The sequence below is a fragment of the Molothrus ater genome, chromosome 11, assembly GCF_012460135.2.
Source record: "Molothrus ater isolate BHLD 08-10-18 breed brown headed cowbird chromosome 11, BPBGC_Mater_1.1, whole genome shotgun sequence".
In the NCBI taxonomy this organism is placed as follows: domain Eukaryota; kingdom Metazoa; phylum Chordata; class Aves; order Passeriformes; family Icteridae; genus Molothrus; species Molothrus ater.
In genome coordinates this window covers 9,947,996-9,968,990 of record NC_050488.2, presented here as the reverse complement: position 1 = coordinate 9,968,990, position 20,995 = coordinate 9,947,996, and the positions used below count along the sequence as shown (strand labels likewise).

General features: G+C 40.6%; 1 protein-coding gene across 1 annotated transcript; it reads right to left on the bottom strand.

The window, feature by feature from the left end:
- Window positions 1-4,936: 4,936 nt before the first annotated feature.
- Window positions 4,937-20,806, bottom strand: RUVBL1 (RuvB like AAA ATPase 1). Its single transcript, XM_036391137.2, has 11 exons — window positions 20,583-20,806; window positions 19,665-19,751; window positions 18,928-19,060; window positions 14,906-15,057; window positions 13,557-13,646; window positions 12,582-12,731; window positions 11,231-11,294; window positions 10,742-10,940; window positions 8,927-9,029; window positions 5,831-5,922; window positions 4,937-5,532 (listed from the first exon to the last, which is right to left on the bottom strand). Exons 1-11 carry the CDS (start codon window positions 20,721-20,723, stop codon window positions 5,373-5,375), a joined length of 1,371 nt encoding a protein of 456 aa, XP_036247030.1. The 5' UTR covers window positions 20,724-20,806; the 3' UTR covers window positions 4,937-5,372.
- Between the last annotated feature and the right edge of the window lie 189 nt (window positions 20,807-20,995).

Sequence of the window (20,995 nt, the reverse complement as noted above, 5' to 3'; positions counted from 1 at the left end):
ACGTTGAGCTGGCAGTAAAACCCCAAGTTGTGCCATTTTCCCACTTTTCATTGCAGACTCAGGAATTTGAACTTTCCTTGGGAAAGAAAGCAAGCATCAGCTGCAGATGTGAGCATGCTCTTTGCTGTCCCTGCACCCCTTCCTGTGCCTGGTTTCCAATCTGAAACGTGCTCAGATCTCTCCTCTTTACCCTTGCTTGCCTGGTTTTACACCAGAAGACCATCACAAGCTCCCCTGGCTGCTGGCAGAGTCATGGGGCTGTCAGCCAGGGGAGATGGGCAGTGCCAGGGTTGGAGACCAGGGCTGGGAGCCCAGCAGTGCTGCACAGTCACAAGGTAAAGTGTCCTCCTCTGTTTGGAAATCTTTAATTGGCATCCAAAATAAAAACCCAAGTGAAGGTTGTTTAGACTGTTTTGTAATAAAAATAATTTCATTCTTAATTTTGTTTAAAGGGAAAAAAAGTCTGCTCTTTCCCTGGGCTGCTCACTTTATCAAAATGTTGCCACTAAATAGATTTTGTGGCTGTAACTCCCATTATATCAGTGCTGTTGCTTTGCTGGTGTCCATGACTCACTTTGACATGCACAATTAAAAATGTGTGTGGATGCACAGGCTCCAAAGCTATTAATTGGGAGAAGAGATACAAATTGTGACCTGAGAGCCCAAAGTGTGCTTACACCCAGCTCCCAGGGCTGGTGAAGAGCATGGCACTTGTTCATTCCTTTCAAAGAAACCAAAATGTTAGGCAGGAAAAGCTCCTGTTTGCTTCAGGGCATTATGAGGCTGGATGAGAACTGTGGAGTTTAAAATAATCTCCTGTTGGTAATGATTCTTGAATGCCTCTTGAAAGGTATCTTCTGTCAAAAGAAATAAAAAGCATCATCATCTTCACCTCTCTGAAGTGTTTCCAGCCTGAGGAACAATGGTGTATCTGACGCTCAGCAGTGAGTGCAGGCACTGGTACAGAGGAAGGGTTCCCAAATGTTTTGGGAAGGTTTTGCTGGCACTGCAGGGAGTAAAACAGGTCACTGGTGTAACACCAGCACATCCTCTGGCCATCCTGCAGCCTGGGGAAAGGTTTCACCTGTGTCTTGTGCCTGCTGACCCACAGCAAAACTCTTGCCATGCTCTGAGCTGCTGCATTCACCCCGGTGCTGTTTGTGGGTACCCCAATTTCAAATGGTAAAAGCCATTTTATCCCATCCCAACAAGGGAATAAAAGTTATTTCCTCTGAGGGCATTCTGGACCAGTTTTTGAGGTGGGAAATTTTCAGGATGTGTAGTCTTGGCAGTGGTGGTTTCCTGGCTGGGTCAGCTTTCAGACTATCTCCTGTTTTGCCCCTAAAGGTTAATTTTGTTTTAAATGCTTTTGTCCACATGAAAACTAAAGACAGGGCAATTTCTGTCCTTGGTGTGTGTAAACAGGAGGCATCAACTTTCAGGTACCACCAGACCATGGCATCTGCACAGGAGGCACGTACACTGGATTTATGTGTATCCCCTGCCTCAGAGCAGGATCCAGTGTGTCATTGCTCCACATTGAAAGGAAATCACAGCTTATAATATTCAACTGGTTACTAGATCACCCACCCACCCCAGGTTTAATATTAGAACTATTTTTCACGTTGAAAACGAAATAGTACAAAATATGGGCTTGCTGTAATTGTTGTTAGATTATGTGTCACCCTGATAAGATGTAACAAATATTTTCCTACACAGCAGGACCCGTTTCCCTGCAAGTAATGGATGGAGAAACTTCTCATAGTGTGTAGGCAATAGGTCGTAAAAACTTCCCTGAGAAGATTAATGCACCAAGTGCAACCTTTGTGGAAAATAGAAAGAAAAGAATTAAAATAATAGTTTGTTCTTTCACGTTTAATATTAATAACCAAACTTATTTGGTGGGAATGTTCCTTGCTGCCTGTGCCTTCCTCCTTCACGGGGCAGCTTTGTGTCAGGAGTATTTCTACTTTTTCTGAAGATCTTTCAGCAGCTCCTATTGTATATGGTGCAGTGATTCTTTCAACAGAACTGTTTTTATCAGTAATATGAAAGACCTTTTTTCATGGGCAAAGCTTTGACACCACTAAGTCTGCTGGACGTCCCTTAATAGGCTAGATAAACATTGGCTCACCATTCAGAGTGGAAGGATTTTCCCTTTGTAGCACAGCTCTACATCTTCCCTGGGCCTTAATGGCCATCAGAGAGGTGGCACCAGGGGACAGGGTCCCACAGGGCCAGGGCCTGTGTGCTGTACAGACATGAAGGTGCAGAAGGGAAAAGGGGCCCTTCCAGGAGCAAAACCTGTGGGTAACCCCAGGTCAGCCCCTCCTGAGCACACTCTGCACCAAGTTCTGCCCATTAGAAGGGTCCTTGCTCCTTCCTGGGGGTTCTTTGGGACCAGCCCCTGCTCTGCCAAAGACTTGGCAGATGTAAGGATGGTCTCACGTGATGATGTAATGATTTTTTTTTTTTTAATTGCTAAAGGTTTGGGAAAACTGATTTGGTTTGGTTGCTGCTGCTTTTCCCCTCTGTGTGAATTTTGAGATGTTGTTTTCTTCCTGAAGTACCCTTGTAGCTGCAGTCAGTCTCTCAAGTGACAGGTACCATCAGTCATGGAGCCTGCTGTGGAACCAGGGTCGGATGGAGCTGCTTATTTGCAGTGTGTGGCACACAGTTCACTTCTTCCCAGGTCTTTGCTTTTATCTGAGGTCTGGCAGGCTACCCAGCTTGAGTTTTACAGAGAATAACTTGTTTTAACTGTTGTGAGAACAGATATTTCTCCCCACCTTTGCAGAGCTTGAATTTTTATAAAGAACATTTTGTAAGCAAAGAAACAACTGGCTTGCCAAAGTAGAAACAAGAGTTTCTGCCCCTTCCTAATGATGGTAAGTGGGAACAGTGGTATTAGGATTTCAGTATTCCAGGAGGTACCACCCTTCATTGCCCCAGTAGTCTTTTGCTGAGTGAACAGAGACAAATTCATCACTAAAAAGCCAATGCCATTGATTGGGCCTTTGAACTGCTCTGGCGTTCAGAATTATTTAAGGTTTATTCAAACTTCTTTCTAAATTGATCAGTTAGATATTTCAGAAAACTCAAAGAAAAATGGTGCTTATATTCTTAAATAACTACATTCATCATTGCCAAGAAGGACTTTCAAACTGCAACAGAAAAAAAGGTTCAATTTTGATCATGCAGCAGCTTAATTCACCGTGTCTCTTTCTGTGCTGCCATAGCACTAAAACAGAATGTACCATCCAGCCACAGTAAAAAGAGATTTTAGAAGCACTGTGAAAATTATTCTGCTGGTTTAATTGCAATCTTTATTCACTTGGAATTAGTAAGAGAGCAGATTTTTAGGTTTGAAAGCAGGAATGCTCCTTGGCCAAAAATATTCACAGATAAACCAAAAATAATTGATTAAATCTATCTGTCATTATTGTTTATTTGCAGATGTAGAGAAAGGAGTAGGTAGATTTCTAAAGTACAAAAGCTAATTAGGGCTGGCTGACAAGAGTACTGAATTTTACTTTGAAGAATGGGACAGGTTTTTACATGACTGAGATGGTAGAATATGATCAAAACATTATTTAATCCAAACCATCCAGCTTCCTTCCAGCTCTACTTTTTTCTCCCCAGCAGACTCTGCTGTGCAGTCCACAGTTACTGGAGCTGAAAAATCATTAGCAATTTCCACTAACAGCACTTCAGCACAAGGAAGAGACAAGCCTCTAGAGCATGAAGGGGTGAGGACAGAGATTTTTAGCAGTTGGACTCCTTCCCCAAGGAGATGATGACTGAGCTCTTGCATGTTTTAGGAGGCAGAATTCCCTGATTTAACAAGAGAGCTTTGTTACATTTGGTATGTATCAAGCAAATTATTTTATACAAATGTGCATGCTATGGCTTTGTGATAATTTTAGCTTCTTTAACTACCACAAAGTTTCAGAAGAAAACCTCTTAGGAAAGCAAAATGAGTAATAGAGGTAGATTTCACCTTTAAGAACAAAACAACAAAAAATCCACCCCAAAGTGTGATTAATTTCCCATTACTGAGATTCTCCCCACAAGAGGAACCACTGACTTCCTGTGAGGGACTCATGGAAGGCTGAGTATGTTTGGTATTTGTGAGGGGTTGTCTCATTCAGGAACAGAGATCAAAATTTCAATGAGTTAATTGAAAAGTCATCTTCTTCAATGTCCACTTTGCATATGCCAAAAATGACATTTAAACCTTGCCTCCCATGGTTACTGTTTTTCCAACCCTACCCCCAGAAATGCTTATTTCAGTAGTGTACATAGAGTTTTAAATCCCTAAAGGGTCTAAAAAGGAATGTGAAGTTAGTCACTTGATAAGGCTTCTACATTTTTTCTCCAAAACATCCATTTACGTGGTTACAGAGGTTTGTATTTCAGTGTTACAGGGATCTAAATCATGAATCCTTTAACCTCCAGGTCCTGTGAAGCAATCAGGTATCCATGCTTCACACAACTGTGAGTGTGAGACTAAGCTGAAGTTCATCCAGAGTGTGCAGAGAGAGATTTCAGTTTTAGTTTGAAAATTTTTCCTGATTCTGAGTGATCAAGAAAGTGGGGATATTGCAAAAAATAGCAAATCATAATGGAAACAATTTTTTGAAATCTGCTTTCAGAAAACACAAGAAAAATTTAAGTTTCTCTGGGGGAAAGGCTTTAAACAGGGCTAAGACAATGATGATGTATTTCTGCATTCTCTAAGGAAGTTTTCAGAAAATAAAACCCGAACCCTACAAAGAGTAACACTTCCAAAAGGTGCCAATCTATATTTCCCTTTGCTGCAATCTATTTTTGTGTTGGAGATCCATTTCACTCATATTTGGCTTTGTTAATTCCAGTTTATTTTGACTGTTTCTTAGACAGGTCAACGTCCAGAGTGAAGACACGCACACACACATTTCCAATATTCTTGACATGTTTTATTATAAAGCACTTCAGACAAACTTGGATTCAAAACCAAAAAGTTATTATCTGTAAAAGGAAACTATTTTAAAACAGGATTCATAAAGAAAATAGACTGTTCTTATGCATCAACTTCAGTTGGAGCTCTTCTCAACAAAATCTAAGGACAAAACTGATGGGCCAAGAGCTACTAATGTCACATATACTGATAAAAGAGAGACTAAGATGTTACACACAAACCATGGAGCATCTTATTGTTGATAATGAAACAGGAACACCTCAATAGTTAATTCTGGCCTGACAAAGCAGTCCAACATTTAAATATTCTTCAGTCCCAAAAGAGACAAACCATTAACATTTCTCATTCAATAACTAAGCCAGCCCTGGCTAAGGGTTAAAGCTACTTCAAAGCATGGAACATGATAAGCTTTTCATTTCATGTACTTCTCCTGTTGATCAGCCAAGATTTTTGCTGAGGATTTAGCATCATAGAAAAGTTCATTTATTTCTTCAATATGCTCTTTCTCAATGCTGTCTTTCCCATTAATCTTGGCAAGCAGGTTAGCTGGGGTCAGCAACTGCACAGCATACCTGTGATCAAACAGAGGCAGATGAGTAATTACAAATCAGTGCATCCCAGGGAACTGATGATACAGAGAGCTGGGACATTTGCTAGGAAACACAGCTCTAGCAGCAGTATGAAAAAGTCAGCAAGCACTCCAGCATACTCATTCTTTAAAGAAGAAAAGAGGAGCATTACCACTCTCTTTTTAATGATTGTTAACAGACCATGTCATTGTAAAGTAGAGGTTTGTCTACTTCCAACAGTGAGTTACCCTACAGTGGCTTTAGACCCAGTCATGCTGAACAGAAACTGTGCCTAACTTACCTTAGGGTTGTCTTGGTACCAATTTCCCCTAAGTGGTTTAGAGCTTCTTCACTGATATTAATCCCTTCTGTCTGAGCACGAAGTTTTGTGATCTGTTGGGAAGAGTAAGTGAGGTATGTGCCCAAACAATTAACATGCCAAATTACCTAGTATCTGTAAATTATTAGTTTAGAGATGAGACATGCTACAAAACAAGATGGTGTGGAGAGTTACCCTGGTGTAAATTATCACTAAACCAGAATTTGTAGAATTCCAAGTCTTTGAACAGGCCATTATACTGTTAAAAAGTAAGGTAAATAACCTTTAGGTAAAGGTAGGTAAAGTAACACATCTGGACTGCTAATCCTTCCTGGTAACTCATGGCAAAGTCTACCTACTAATAAGGAGCAGAATATGAGAACTTATATAAGAAAATGGAAAATGTATGTTAGAAGTTGGTGGCAGCTGGAGGCTTCTGGATAGCCACAGCAGTTACTGAATTCTGCAGTGTATCACTGGTGCTGTACAGCAGAGCCCTCCAAAAAGCCCTACAGAAAGCTACACCCTTTCCTTAGCAGCTCACAACACACTTTTTCTTCAATTGACAGGAAGATAGTAAAATAAATCAAAAAGTTACTTTCTATGATTCACCTATTCCTTCAAGAAGAAAAAAAAAAAATCACTACGAAAAATCTAATCTTTCAAGAACAGTCTCAGGCTTGCACCAGTTTGAAGATCTTTACAAAGTTGGAGAGGAAGATATCACCAATAAGCCTGAGCATATAAAGCTGTAACAAAAGTGGCACAAGTCTCTCGGTAGTCTGTATTACCAGCTGAGTGATAAGGGGCAGACTGGATAATGATGTTGTGTTGTAGTGCAGAGATAACTCTGGAACTGCAAGCCTCATATAATACAGGTATTTTTCACTTTGGCAGCTTTGTAAACAAGATATCAAGAAGCACTCGTTTAAATTAAAGCCATAAAAATGCGCTCAGGGAGCAGAGGAAGAGAGGGGCTTGAAATGGCAGAAAGTTGGTGCTAAGATATGTGCACTGAATATTGGCAAGGCTGCTGCCAATTGCAATTTCAGGGTGAATTTTTTTTTTTTACCTGTAGATCACCTAGACATCCCCTTCCCTTCATTCAAACATTGCTACTTTGTTCTTCCTCTGCTACAAACAAGGTTTTGAATGTCACATCTCCAACAATGTTTTTAAGAATAACTTTTTATCTATAACCTGGTAGAACATTACCCAAGGACTAGGGCCCAAGCCATTAATCCACCTCTTGTTTACATATGCATTTACTATGCAATAGGAAAACAAGTGTTTATCAGGTGAAATACATTAGGAACAAAACATCTCAGTTATAACCTTTAATATCTAAGGCACATATGCAAAAAAGTTTGATTACAACACCACCTGACTGGAATAAGCATAAAAGTGCATTTTTCCCTATTCTGGCTGCACTAAGGTTACTGTGTGTCTTGTCTCAGAGCAGCACTTCACAATGGGATTTCTACTTTATCAACATGCCCAAAAAATATTTTCAACTGGTTATGAACAAACTTTCAGTAGATACATGACCAGATTCTGTGCTGACAAAGGACTCAATTGTGAAGGCAAAGAGCCTCACACAGAAACATCATCAGCAGAAACTTCTTCCTAACATGAAAGAGAAATACTGAGAGCAAAACTAGAGAACTAACTTATGCCTTGTTTTTACCCCCACCCCAACTGTACTTAGTTAGAAGCCACAGCTAAGTGTAATAGCTCCTCCTCTTCTCCCAGGAGAAGCTCCCATTCAAAAGCCTTAATTTAAGGGAAGATGAGGTTATCTGACTATGGCAACATGATTTATGGGGCCAAATGTCTCAACTCTATTTTTACCTTTAGGAAATGCCACTCTGAACACTTCCTTTCCTTCAGCCCTGGAGAGGGTAGAAATCCCAGCACCTACCCAGCTGTTCTGAACATCAGCATTCAGAAAGTGTCTTACCTGCATGGTAATCCAGCACTAACTACACAGAATTCACTTACACTACAGGAAAATCCAGACAGTCTTTAATATCCCAGGTTGAGCAAAAGTCAAACGTGAAAATTTGTTTTGTAGACTAAACCTAATTGTATTGTTAAATCACTGGGCTGCTTCTACTGCAATCTACACAACAATGCTTCAAAATGTCCTTTAGGTACAAAAAAAATCATCCTGAGAACAGCTCAGGACATCATGAATGAAAAGCTCCTCAAACCAAGTGAAATGAAGCTTTGCCTCTTCCATAAATGCATCCACATCACCTTGGCACTTCTCCAGCAGCAGGAGACCATTATCTGGCATAACACTCTCCCTCCACTGACACTATCTCTTAAATAATACAAAGAATTGACATGGTAAACCCTACTGTCTTCTGCATTATGCCACTTCCCAGCACTGAGAGGCGAATGAGGGGGGATCTTTGACACAATGCATCCTTATGGCACCAAGCATTCTAATCAATATACAATACATTGTGATGGCCCCACAGGACAACTTCCAGGCATTTGGAAAGATATCTCTGCAACACTTTCTGTGCTTACATTTCCAAACTTAAGTAGGAGCATTAAATTCTCCCTGTTTCAGGAGACACCCCCAGTAGGTTAAAGCTACAGTACATAAGGGCATAAAGGCAAAGATACAGCACATGAGGTTGTATTCCTCAACCCCTCTCATGTGAGGGAAAAGCCTGAGGTCTGGGACTAAAGATATCATAATGTGACAACACTTCATCTTACACTCAACTGAAAAAGCACTACCTGCTGAAAACTGCAAACTATGGAAAGTACATCTGTGCAAGAGATTGTTTCAGCTAACAATTCATCCCTTCCTGCAAGTGAGGTGCCACTTTCAGCTCCCCCTGTGCTTAGCAACTCCCCAGTGGCCGGAGTCAGAGAGATTGTGTGCACAGCTTCAACCAGCTCTCTGTATTGAGTCCTAGAGAAGCAGGCTTTTAGCAAGCAGGGAGCTTTCTGGCACAAGCCCTGGTGACCAGAGTCAAACATCTCTACAGTAACAGAACAGGCAGAAGCTGTGCACAACTCTGGGGACTTGTAACAAGCTCTTTAAAATCCTGTGCATACCTGCTTCATTTCTTGGGGTGTATAGAGCATGGTTCTGATAATCATGACTCGATCCAGCAGGTCCAATGGGATTCCATGAGGAGACACAATATCCTCTGTGCCTCTAGAGGAGAAACCAAACAGAAAGAAATCAGACACCTGCTAGGAGTTCAGTACATTGATTTGGTTAAAATCAGTAGAGTGACTACACTAGTTTACAATTGTTGTGTGTCCACAGAGACACACACCCCTGGGTCAGAGACAGGAAACATTCTGGTCTAAGGTTCATTCCAGACAGCCCCAGGGAAACAAACACTATTGCTGGAGCTCTTAAACATGCCTGTCAACTATATAGTGAGAGGTGCTTTCTTGTATTGTATCTCACAATACAGCCTTATCTAATGTTCCAAGGCATCCTCCAGCAAGGAACAAATCATTCTTACTAAGTTGTTTAGCAGTATCAGCAGAAATTATATATACTATCATCCATTTGGAGAACATCCTCTGTTGCTGAGCAAGCCATTCTCTCCAGTCCCTCCAGTGAATACTTTGGTGGTTTACATTCCCTGCTCACATCCCAGCAAATTGAGAAGTTTAGGTCTCTGTATGAAGGACAGGGCAGGATCTAGATCCCCAACCATTTTATTTGTCTGACATACAACTCCCAACAGCACAGCCTGCAGACACATGCACTCTTGGTTTCCCAAGACCACTGTAATTTACTGTGAAGTCAAAAGATACCCAGATTTAATTTAGGAGAATTACACAGACTGCAGTAATAACAGTGAAGTGCTGGTAAAGAACTACACTTTTAAGTTCAATGCTAGTATTTAGGTAGCTGCAGCTCTGGCCATGGCTCTCCAATATTAGCTGTCACTATTATATGGAAAATTTCCTTGCTTAAATCACAGCTTTTTCATAACAAGATCTGCAGTGAATCCATGCTGACAGATCTCTACTTCCTTTACTTTTACAAGACAGCTTTTTTATATCTTTGCAAACAGAGTGAAGTAATGTCCATCTTAAACATTTTTGAAGGGCTTATCATTCTCACTTCTAACCAAAACAGAGAAATATTAATACCAGATGAGCCACTATGAGGGAAAGGAGAAGCTGGTTATACAGCTGAATTAAATCAATCCAAAGAGTAGCAATCATTGCTAACGACAGCTTGTTTAGACATAATTAGGCCTAGACCACAAACCGGTAGTAGAACTTACAGAAGACTGAAATAAAATGAGAGAACTTTTACTGAACATGCAAAGAACGCATTTTGTGGGTGCAAAATATCAAAGTGAAGTGGAAATGAAAAACAAGTTGGTTGGCAAGACTGAAGAATCACAAAATGCCAGACCAACAGAGCAGGAAAAGGGAGAAGCTGAACTGTGACACACTTTACCAGTATGAACTAGAAGCTGAAGTCTGATGGAATTAGGATTGCAAGCAGCAAAATAATCCAGAAGCAGTAAACAATGGTATTAGAGGTTTGTAGCTCTGGTGCTTTTGATGTCCTTAATGTGCAGGTAACAGACGTATTAAGGTATACAATGAGAATGGTAACTCACAGATCACCCAGAAGTGAAACAATTGTTAGAGGAGGAGAGATGAGTTAGGGGAGAGGAGGAATTCCAGTCAGCCTGGTGTTAAATGCTTGTCCCATCATAAAGCTCATGAGCAGTTCTTGAGCACCAACGCAGCTTGCAACTCATGCAGAGGATTATCACAGGTGTCAGTGTCAGAGAGAAAAGCCTTCAAAGATTGTAAATCTACTGACACAGCTAATTCCAACATTTTTCTAACAATGCAAAGTGGCAAATTCAAGTTTAGCCATCATACCTGATAATGCAGTTTCCTCGGTTGGAAGCAAAGATGACAATGGGGGAAATGGAAGATTCCAGTGCTCGGTGCAGGTATGTGAAACACTCGATATCCAGCATGTGAACCTCATCCACAAAGAGCACACCTGGCACCAGCTCTGCAATGCCTTGATCAATGTATTTGTTCACCACTTTATTTATCTCTCCTCGAAGTTTGTCTGAGAACAAAAAGAAACGGTTGGTTGTTCTGCCAGTGAACTACAGCTCAGAGGGTAAGGCTTGAAGCAAAGAAAATTCTCCTTGAACTTTTCTGTGGTTTGGTATCTTACTGCCAACAAGGAAAATACCTGTGACTCTAAAATTTTGTGACATTTCATACTGTGTTGGGGAGATATCTGTCAACAAAGTATTTCTAACTGAAATATTCACATGTGAATTGTGAGAATTCATTTTCTAACTGGAAAGCACATAGATTGTATAATCTCAAAATGCCATACAGGTTTCGTACCAGTAATTTCAGTTTTCTTAGGTTTCATCAACTGTCCCATCATAGAAAGGATGTCTTGTCCTCCCTAGGAAAAGAAAGTGACAGATCAGCTTTGAGGTCATGTAGTAAGCACACACCTTGGAAATTTTACAGATCAGGGATAGGTTAGAGAGTTGTTTCTTAGAGTTAACTTAATACTTTGTAACAGCAGTTTTTGATAATCTGTCAAAGTTTAGGTCACCTCACCACAGCAGTATTCTAAACATAATCACCTAGCTACCCCCTCATCCTTGCTCATTTGGAGAGCATAAAAAATCAAAATGAGATCTTGAAAAAACTGTCACAGAGGAACTCTTAAGGAATGAAATTGTCAGGGCACACAGAGACGTGGATTGCCTGCATGCACAGTAGGTGCTCAGCCTGTCAACACAGGAAGAATTATTCTAAATTTTTTAATACCATGATTTTTACAAAATAATTTTTTAAAAAATTATTTTGAATTTGAGTAAGTTAAAGAGTTGTACTGTTTTACTGTAGGGATTCCAGCCTTTAAACTTGTCAGTGACTTCTGTCTGTGACACAGATAGAATTGCCTCAAGAGTGGATTTATGTGAAGACACAACAAGGAGTAATTCTTCTGTTTTCTGGGGTTTCTTTTGCTGCAATACATGCAGAGCCCTACTGAAATTCACAAAGAAGTTTAACAAGTGGCTATGAAACATTTCTGAAATGAGTAAGAACATCAACAGAATCCACAGCAGTCAAAAATACTTAAGACATCTTTTATCACAGTCCTTGCAGTTTCCATTTCATAATTATAAAACCATAAACACAGCAGAACATATTAATCTGCGCTCAGAACTTCCATGAAATGAAATTATGCAGGTCTGGCTGCTGCTAGCTCACACCTGGTAGGCAGCTTTCCTTCTAGAGAGAAAGCAATAATCTCTTTTTCTGGTCAGAGGCAACAGCCCACAATTCTCTTTTTCTCTAAGTGAGGAGGCACAGCAGTGGAGGGAAAGAGAGCAGGGTCTAGATTTTGCATTAACTGTGAAGGTGGTGGATCCCAAATACCTGTGTGGAAGCTGTTCTACAACTCCCCGACCATTCTCTGTAGTGCCAGGAGTATTATCCTGACCAGTATTCCATGACCAGGTGCATGAATTCTAAGGAAGCAACTGCTTTAACCTCTTTAACCTCCATGGCAGAGCCCTGAGCTAGACTGGCCTTCCAGATATAACACCTACTGCTTTTCCTACAGTGGAATCTTTGAGGGTGAGTTAGCTCAACTTCCTACATCTCCATTACTCTGTAACATCACATCTATCTCAAATAATTTTTCTGTAAAGACTTCATCTGTGAAGTCAGATACCTGAGGTCGAGCATTGGCCACATCCAAGTCATGCAGGGTGACATCCTGAATAATTTCCTTTTTCTTGTGCACATCACCTTTTGGCAAGGGAACATACTCTTCAGCTTCAAGGTCAAATTCTGTAGCATAGATATCACACCTCCCTTGCCTCTGAGGAACAAAAAAGAGAAGCCCAGGTATAGAATTAATTTCAGTACCAAAGCCTTGAGTGACATGAATTTGATAACATGGTTAGTTCACAATTCCAGTTCTGACAAGCTTCAGCTGACAGTTCAGACATCCCACTCCCTGCTTAGCAACAGGCATACCCTATCTGCTGATCAAAGCTCAAAAACTCTGTTGAGAAACACCTGATATTTTCAGTGGCAACAATATTCTACTCCTCTCTCCCCTTCTTTTACCGTATGCTATTCTTGCTAAAGGACAAATCCAGCAGATTAACCAGAGATTGGGAGAACCTCCTTTGTAGGTGGGTGATTTATTATGATAGAAAATATTATGCTCATCCATTAAACAGCAAGTATCACTATACACTTTCTAAATCAGATATGAAAAGAATGCTAACTAATGCAGTATTCCCTTCTACATGTATATATCTTGTGGCGAAAATATCAGAGCGATAAAAGAAAGATTAAATACGCTGCACATGTCAGCCTGAAAATGACTAAAGTTGTTTGGTTCTTCCCCTCTTCCCTTAGAGATGCCTTGATCTCACAGAAAAAAAAAACTCATCCAGACAGCATCAGTGATAGCTTCCTTGCCAGATGACCTTAATTGTGAACCAGATCTCCACAACCTTTGGGTGCAAAAGAGACTTTTCTCTCCTGATAAAGAAAGCACTGGGCCCTTTTTAAAATTTCCATGTAACCATATCATGTCAGTTAAGGTTAATAAATCAGAGAGCCTTCTGACAAAGGCAGAGAAAGGTCTGCAAAAAACATACACTTGCATAAAAGTAGAGAACTTTTCTTTTACCTTGACAGCTCCACTGTTTGCTTCAATATAAATAACGTCACCAGTTTCCACTCGCTCCTTCTGCAAGCTCTCAAAAATGCTCGGGTCCAGCTGGAGACAAGCAAACAGCACAGTTGATCAAAACAGCTCCATATTGTTATGGTAATCAAGGTAAAGAAATTCAGTTTGAAGCTCACTCCCATCAGCTGAAATTAAACTGCAACCCACCCTGACAATAACTCTAGAATTTTATAAAGCTGTAACATTTGGAGTAGGGATAGTGAATAAATCTGGAAGATGCACAGAACTTGCTGTCTTACAAAAAAATCTGCTATTCAAAAGGAAGTGATAGTGCCAGAAACATAATGGTACCAGCTACAAAACATACCTCTGAGTAATGTGACAATGTATTTATACCTAAGAAACAGTAGTTCTCTAGCTTTCTAGGAAAACTTTTATAAAAAAATCTGGCTATAGCATTGAATATATGAATCAATGTTCCTTGATTTCTTGAGTCCTCATCCTCTGTGGAGCTCTGTGAGGGAGAGCGGGTGTGGAATATATTAGATGCCTTTGTTTCTCCTGGTACATGTTTATTCACTTTTGCTCTTCATTTCCTTGTTTTCAGAGTGAACAAATGAAAGATGATACTTAACAACAGAGACAGCTTTTAGTTCTCTCCAAGTCTGACAGGGAAATTGAATGGAGACAAGAAAACAAAAGGAAAGTGGACCTGAGCTGGCAACACACCAGCTCAATTTCCAGTTCTCTATCAAATATTCACTAGAGCATGACACCCCATGTAGAAAGAAAAGATGTGACAGAAAGAATAATTTATATTTAAACATGCAATATTTCCCAAGCCATCCTCAAAAATTTGGTTCTTGACAATCATGAAAAGGAAACCAAACAAGGCCTTTCTCGTATGTTTATTACCATGAACATTAATTTATAGCCAGGGTCAGAGTGTATCACAGACTGAGACAGAATGAAGCTCAGATTGCCAACTCAGCCCATTTTTTGTGGTATTTGTCATTTACGAAACTGCATCAGTATCTCTTCCTATTAAAACTCACTTTTAACTCCTTGAAGACATACAGGTGAGTGCTGCCAAACAGAATAACAGCAGCTGCTAACCAGTGATGATGGGTTTATCTCCTATTTCAATTAGTAGGACACAAGACCAATATCTAAATATTCTACATAAAGAAGATAGTCAGGATAAAGTTGTCTAGCCAAAGAAAGCAGCCTCCTGGCAGCTCCACCTGACAGAGTGGATCAAGAGCTTGAAATGGAAATAAGAAGTGCTAAAAATAGAAGCTGCAAACCCAAAATACTTAAGGAAATTTCTGAGACTCTACCACACCTACCTTCAACTGTTTGGTTCCCTTTGCAGTTTTGAGTCCTATAATTACATGGCTGATGGTTTTGCCATATCCCCCCATAGGATTCTCAGTCTCACAGGGAGTCAGTTCTGTGACTTCTCCTTCATAAACTTCCTTGGTCTCTTTAATCCTCAATCCTGCAAGAATTTTTTTAAATAGCTTCAGTATGCACTTAGGAGTCTGCTGCTTTACTGTCAACAAAATGTAATTTATTGTTAGGGTGCATTACATTTCATGGTAATGTTTTACTTTTAAAGACAGAAAGATGAATTATTGCTCTCTTCTTCAATATTAAGTTAGAATATTCATCCTGTGCATCAGAATGAAAGCTCAGCCCAAGTTCTGACCTGCTGAGAAGTTTATTAAACTTTTAGAAATTACTTTCTTCTATTCATTATTATTAGTTCTTGAAGCAAATGTTAGGCTCCTCTGTCTCTTTTCCCTCCTATAAAGAGGGAATCTGCTTGATTTGCTCCCTATGCTAATGCCAGAAACAGGCCATCTTCTGAAACTAGTAACATTAATATAACATGAGATTTACAGTTTTTGGACCATCAAAAAAGCCCTGCAGTTTTGGACCATCTAAAAAGATAGAAGATAAAAATAACTTCATAAAAAATTTTATACTTTAGCAACTAAGTTAAAAATATAACATACATTGATTAACAGGTATTGTGCTATAACATCATAAAATTACTAAAGGGTTTATGTATAATTTCAAATATTTTTCAATAGCAAAAAAGTGAGCTAGATAAAATTTAGCAGAAACTGCTACAATGCAAATTTACAACTATTTCAAAAGAGCTAAAAATTACATCCTTACTTAGTTAATTTTCAGACAGCCAAGCAATCATCAGAATATCTGGCTATTTTCTGTTCTAGTCACAATTACTGTAATTAACTAGGTTATCTTAAATTGATAAATAATAGAGAGCTGAAGACATTTACAGGCAGACTGTTTCAAAGCAAACCCACTATCATCACCACCACTACTACAATTATGTATGTTCTATCTACACAGAAGTTCAAAGAATCCACATCTGAAGAAACTCCATGAAGTATTTTATGAGACACACATGCCATACCAAAAATAATGAATGGGCTGTAACAAGATACAAGGAAGTCATCCTGCCCAGTCTGAGGGTATTGTGACTTTATAAACCTTTGCTTGTTCCGTAACTTTTCATTTTGCTTTGAAATAGATCAGACGCTTCACCAGTAATTTTGAGCTGCTGATAGAGGCTATAAAGAACTGACAAATACGAGTCTGTCTCCCTCTACTGGGCCCAAATTCAGACCAGGATCTGAAATGTGAGAAACAGCCTAACTGTGACAAGCTCTTGGTAGGAAATGTTTGCTTTATCTTATTTACGATGACACAAAAAGTTGTGTACAAAGGTAATTTCAGTAATTTTTAAAATGTTCTTCAGGTATGCCAAAGCACCAGACAGAAATGAATGAACCTCTGAGTTAAAAAACTGACCTAGACAAGGCTGCACCATACTGGCTCATGAGCAATGAGTGTGAAGCAATATGGGAATCTGCACACTGAAACTGCTATTGCCACAAACCAGACCAGGTTTGCTTGTCCTCTTTGTTTTGCTTTAAATGTCCAGCACAAGCTCTACTCTGCTCTGAAAGTGTGGCAGCCTGTTTGTATTTGGAGCATGATTTGTATGCTGCTGAAGCATGCAATGAATCTTCCAGTTCCATTTCATCTGGGAAGAACCCAGTTCATGTGCTCATTCTGCTCCACAATACAAGTCAAAGCCAAGTCAGCGAGGGCAAACCCAGGGATTTGCTTCAGAAGCCTTCCTCTAATCCAGACTAATGTGCTCTTAGAGAGGTGTCTGTAGAAAATATTGACAGATGAACATGCTCTGAACAAAGGTAATTGATGCTTTGAACTTGCTGCTGATTATCCTTTAATTTCAAATGACTATGTATGTGTCAACTACAAATTTCATTCTCAGAAGAGTTCTTCGAGAGATCTCCTACTTCAAATCAGACCCAAATCCAAGGCAGCAACTGTGGGCTGTTTGATGCTTTGGTTCAACAGCACTCCATGGAGCTGAGCAGGGCTTGCTCCACCCATTGGCAGGTACAGCTTGGCAACACAAGGAACAGCTACACCACTGAAGTGGCTCCTGCAGCAGTTATTTCTTACTGCAGCTGAGCTCCTAACATTAGCTGCTACCATCATCCTCACCAGCTGCTAATGAGCTCTGTACTGGATTAATCTCTCTCAGGTTAAATTGCTTTAACCCATATAACAATTTGATCTCCACATTTCCACTCTGTCCTTTTCAGTTTCTTACATATTATAATCTCTCTACTGCATCCCAAACACTACTTGGGCATGAGACTATGTTGAGTCTGTCATTAAAAGACTCTCAACAATAAAAATTCTGTAAACTCAAGAGTAACTCCTTCTTTCTTATAAAGTGATCCAAACCAGTCAGACTGTAGTCTCCAAGAAAAAAACCCCCAACCATTAAGTAAAAAATTTGATGTTAACATCTCTGATAATTTTTAAAAATTCAGGTGGTTAAACCCCGTAAAAGCAAAATGCATGATATGAGCAATGATGATGTACACAGAACCTGCTACCAAGGAGACATACAAACAAAACTTAATAGAACCTAAATTAACACTTTCAAGTACTGATGGATATGTGAGCTGAAGCTTGCCTTGCATCCAGACCCAACCACACTGCATGGAATAATTTCTTTTTAAAAATGTACCCCTGTAAAATATTTCTTTACCTAGCAGGGAAGCTAAAACCTGAGATTAAAACTCAACTGGAAAGTGTTTCATTATAAGAAATGGTGGTTAGTAGTCCTTTAAAATAATTTAGAGAATTTTTTTGAAACACATAAAAATATTCAATAAAGGCTGTGTTACAAAAATGTGACATGGAATTCAACAGGAAGGAATAAAAGAAGCTCCATCTTTCATTAACACTAATATTTGTTTAGAAGTGTCTCTCTACTGACATTCAGGGAATGCAGGGAACTAACAATGTAGCTGGCTGTTAAATCTCTGCTATCTCTAGAACTGACAACATGGATGGCATAAGTTCCACCTGCTGGTTCAGGTTTCCAAACCTCTGACAGGGAACTTCATCACATCAAGGAAATTTTGCAGACTACTGAGGTTTCCCTCCCCCAGGCCCTGCCAGTTTCATGGTAACCAGAAGACCAGAGACTACTGAAAGCTGCTTTCTTATAAAAAGTCAATGGAATACTTTTGTTACACTGAAGAGCTGAGAGACTTCACCCTGCTGCTGCCAGATGAAGCCCACGGTACTGAAACAGGAAAATTACTGTTAATATGTTCAGGACTAAAATCAACTGGGCTCTCTTTAGCAAATCCTCACACAAACAAGGGCCACTTCTATCTGCATCTATCAGCAGTCAGCAGCAGCTGTGTAAGAGATTTTAGATAGTCACTGAGGCTGTGTTGCAAATTAAACCAATTTACATCAAACTTGTAAATGCACTGTAGAACTGAGGATGACAATAAGTTACAGTATTTATTTAGTTGGCATGGAACTTCATGCTCACTGGAACAGTAAGTCAGGCTAATGCTGCTGTTTGGGAGCCCCTGATTAAGCCTGTTTATTTAGTAGGGTGAAATCACTAAATCAAAAAACAGGAGGAGCGTTTTTCTGTCTACAAGTATTTCTGCTAACATAAGAAATTAAAAATTGTTTTTTCTTTCAGCTTTATTCAGTCACAGGCAAATCAGAGAGGTGAATGTGGAGGATGAGAGAATCTGGTGAAGTATAAACCAAAATACAATAATTAAATTACAGTTTGTGAACAGAAAACCTGACTCCACTAAGTGTAAAGAAATTCACTACATTAGGATCAGCACTGAAGAAAATAAGCATACAAAAATCTGAAATCATCTTGACCACTGAAAAGTTTTTCCTTTTTAGATGACTGGGAAAAAGCAAAGTTAGTATCATGCAAATACTTAATTCTTCTTTTCCTGAAACTTACCAATTGCACGTCGGAAGTTTTCCATTAGAACTTCTGTTTTCTTGATCTCAGTGGAATAGACCTCACTTCCAACCATAGGACAAAAAGGAACTTTGCTTCCCAGTTCCTGAGCAATAGCTAAAGCCAAAGCAGTCTTTAAATGGGAAAAAAACCAAAAAACCCAGACATTAATTTTGGAGAGAATTAAGAAACTATTCTTTTTGCACTAAGTTAACTTCCTTCATTATATCACCTTCTATACATCATCTACCAATTTAATGGTAAGACCATTCTGTCTGACATGTATTTCTCACATATAACAACCCTCCTCCAACACAGCCGACCTTGGCCAAAGACTTTAAAAAAAACCCTGAAAATACAACACTGGGATTTGAATTTGACAGTTGATACAGATGTGAAAAATAAATAAATAGCACAGGGGGGAAAAAAGTAAACCAAGCAAAAATTACTCTGGCTTTTAATATAAAAGTAACTTCTAAAACTTTTTGCTACCTATGTGTTTAGTAACCTACAAGAGGTGGTTTCACATTAAAGATGCTGAACACACCACTGAGTACTGCCAGTGTCAATGACACCACAAAATTAAAAACATCAAGTAGAAAACTACATCAATACAATAACTGAAAAAAAAATTCTGGAATATGAAAACCTTTTGTAACCACTATCCTAAAACGGTTTTCACAAATTAAAACAGATTTGGAAATACTTCATTTTGTAACAAAATAGAAGAATAATACCTTGCCAGTTCCAGGAGGTCCTGCCAACAGCACTGCTCTGCCAGCCATTTTTTTGCTTTTGATTAGCTCCACTATAACTCCACATGCCTGTAAGTTAAATATTTATACTGTTAACACAAGTATTGCTATAGTATCCTTTGTTTCAATGTTACTTAAAGTGTTTAGAAATAACAGATTTAACAAAAAGTAAGAATTTCAATTTCATGCACACAAAAGAAAGAAAGATCATGAAAACGAACTTTCTACAATCATTTTAGCTGACACAGACATTAAAAATCACAGAAAACGAAACTCAATCTGTGAGCCCCGACTCCTTTTCCACTCTCGCAGTCCCAAGCACAGAGAGAGGTTTGAGGGTAAAGCGAGAAATTAATCTTCGCTGCCTGAGCCGCAGATCCTCTATAGATCTCCTTTCACGGCCAGGTTGGATGGGGCTCTGAACAACCGGGTCCAGTGGAGGTGTCCTGCCCACGGCAGGGGCGTTCGAACGAGAGATCATCTTTAAGATCCCTTCCAAACCAAGCCAATCTGGGACTCTATGATGGTCTTCCTTAAGATCCTTTCAAACTCAAACCAATCTGGCACCGTGTGATGGTTTTCCTTAAGATCCCTTCCAACCCAAACCAATCTGGACTCTATGATGGTTTTATCCGGCCCCCGCACTGAAGCGGATGCTCCGATCCCCATCTGCACCAAACCTGTTAACTTTTGGTCGGTTCCGTTGCCTCTAACACGGTATTTTCTACGCCGATACCCGGGAGACCGCCACGGTCCCTGCGCGGAGCAGGAGCAGAGCCAGCACAGCCCCGCCCGCCCCCATCGCGTCTCACACGGCAGCAGCCACACGCAGGACCCCGGGCACGACTCTCACTCTATGCCGGGGACTTGTCACCCGCCCCGGCCCGGCCCCGCGCTCACCTCCCGCGCGTTCTCCTGCCCCACCAGCCCGGCCCCCGCCGGCTTGGCGGCGCCGCTCTCGTCCAGCCCCAGCCCCTTGACATGGCTGTGGGCGGCGATGCGCTGGGTCTTCGAGGTGCTCTTCACCTCCTCGATCTTCATGGCGGGGCACGGCGGGACAGCGGCAGCTCCGGCCCGGCCGCCCCGCGCTCCTCGCACGCGGCCCGCGCGTTACCGGGGCTCCCAGCGCGCGCCGGCGCGCCCCGCCCCCGCCCCGCCATTGGCCTCCGCCACGGCGCTCTCGGCGCTCATTGGGTGCAAGGCCTGTCCGTCAGCCGCGGGGGCTCAGGGTTTTAGGGTCCGCCCGCCCGTTTCCGCGTGCGGCGTGCGCGGCCGGTCCGGGCGGGCGCGGGCGCTGCGGAGGAGTAGGGCCG

Coding starts and splice junctions, on each gene's coding strand:
- RUVBL1 (XM_036391137.2), bottom strand. CDS start 20,723: ATGAAGATCGAGGAGGTGAAGAGCACCTCGAAGACCCAGCGCATCGCC. Junction 11,295..12,581: donor TGGCCAATGCTCGACCTCAG/GTATCTGACTTC, acceptor TTCTTTTCCTAG/GGAGGACAAGACATCCTTTC. Junction 5,533..5,830: donor GGTACCAAGACAACCCTAAG/GTAAGTTAGGCA, acceptor GTTTGATCACAG/GTATGCTGTGCAGTTGCTGA.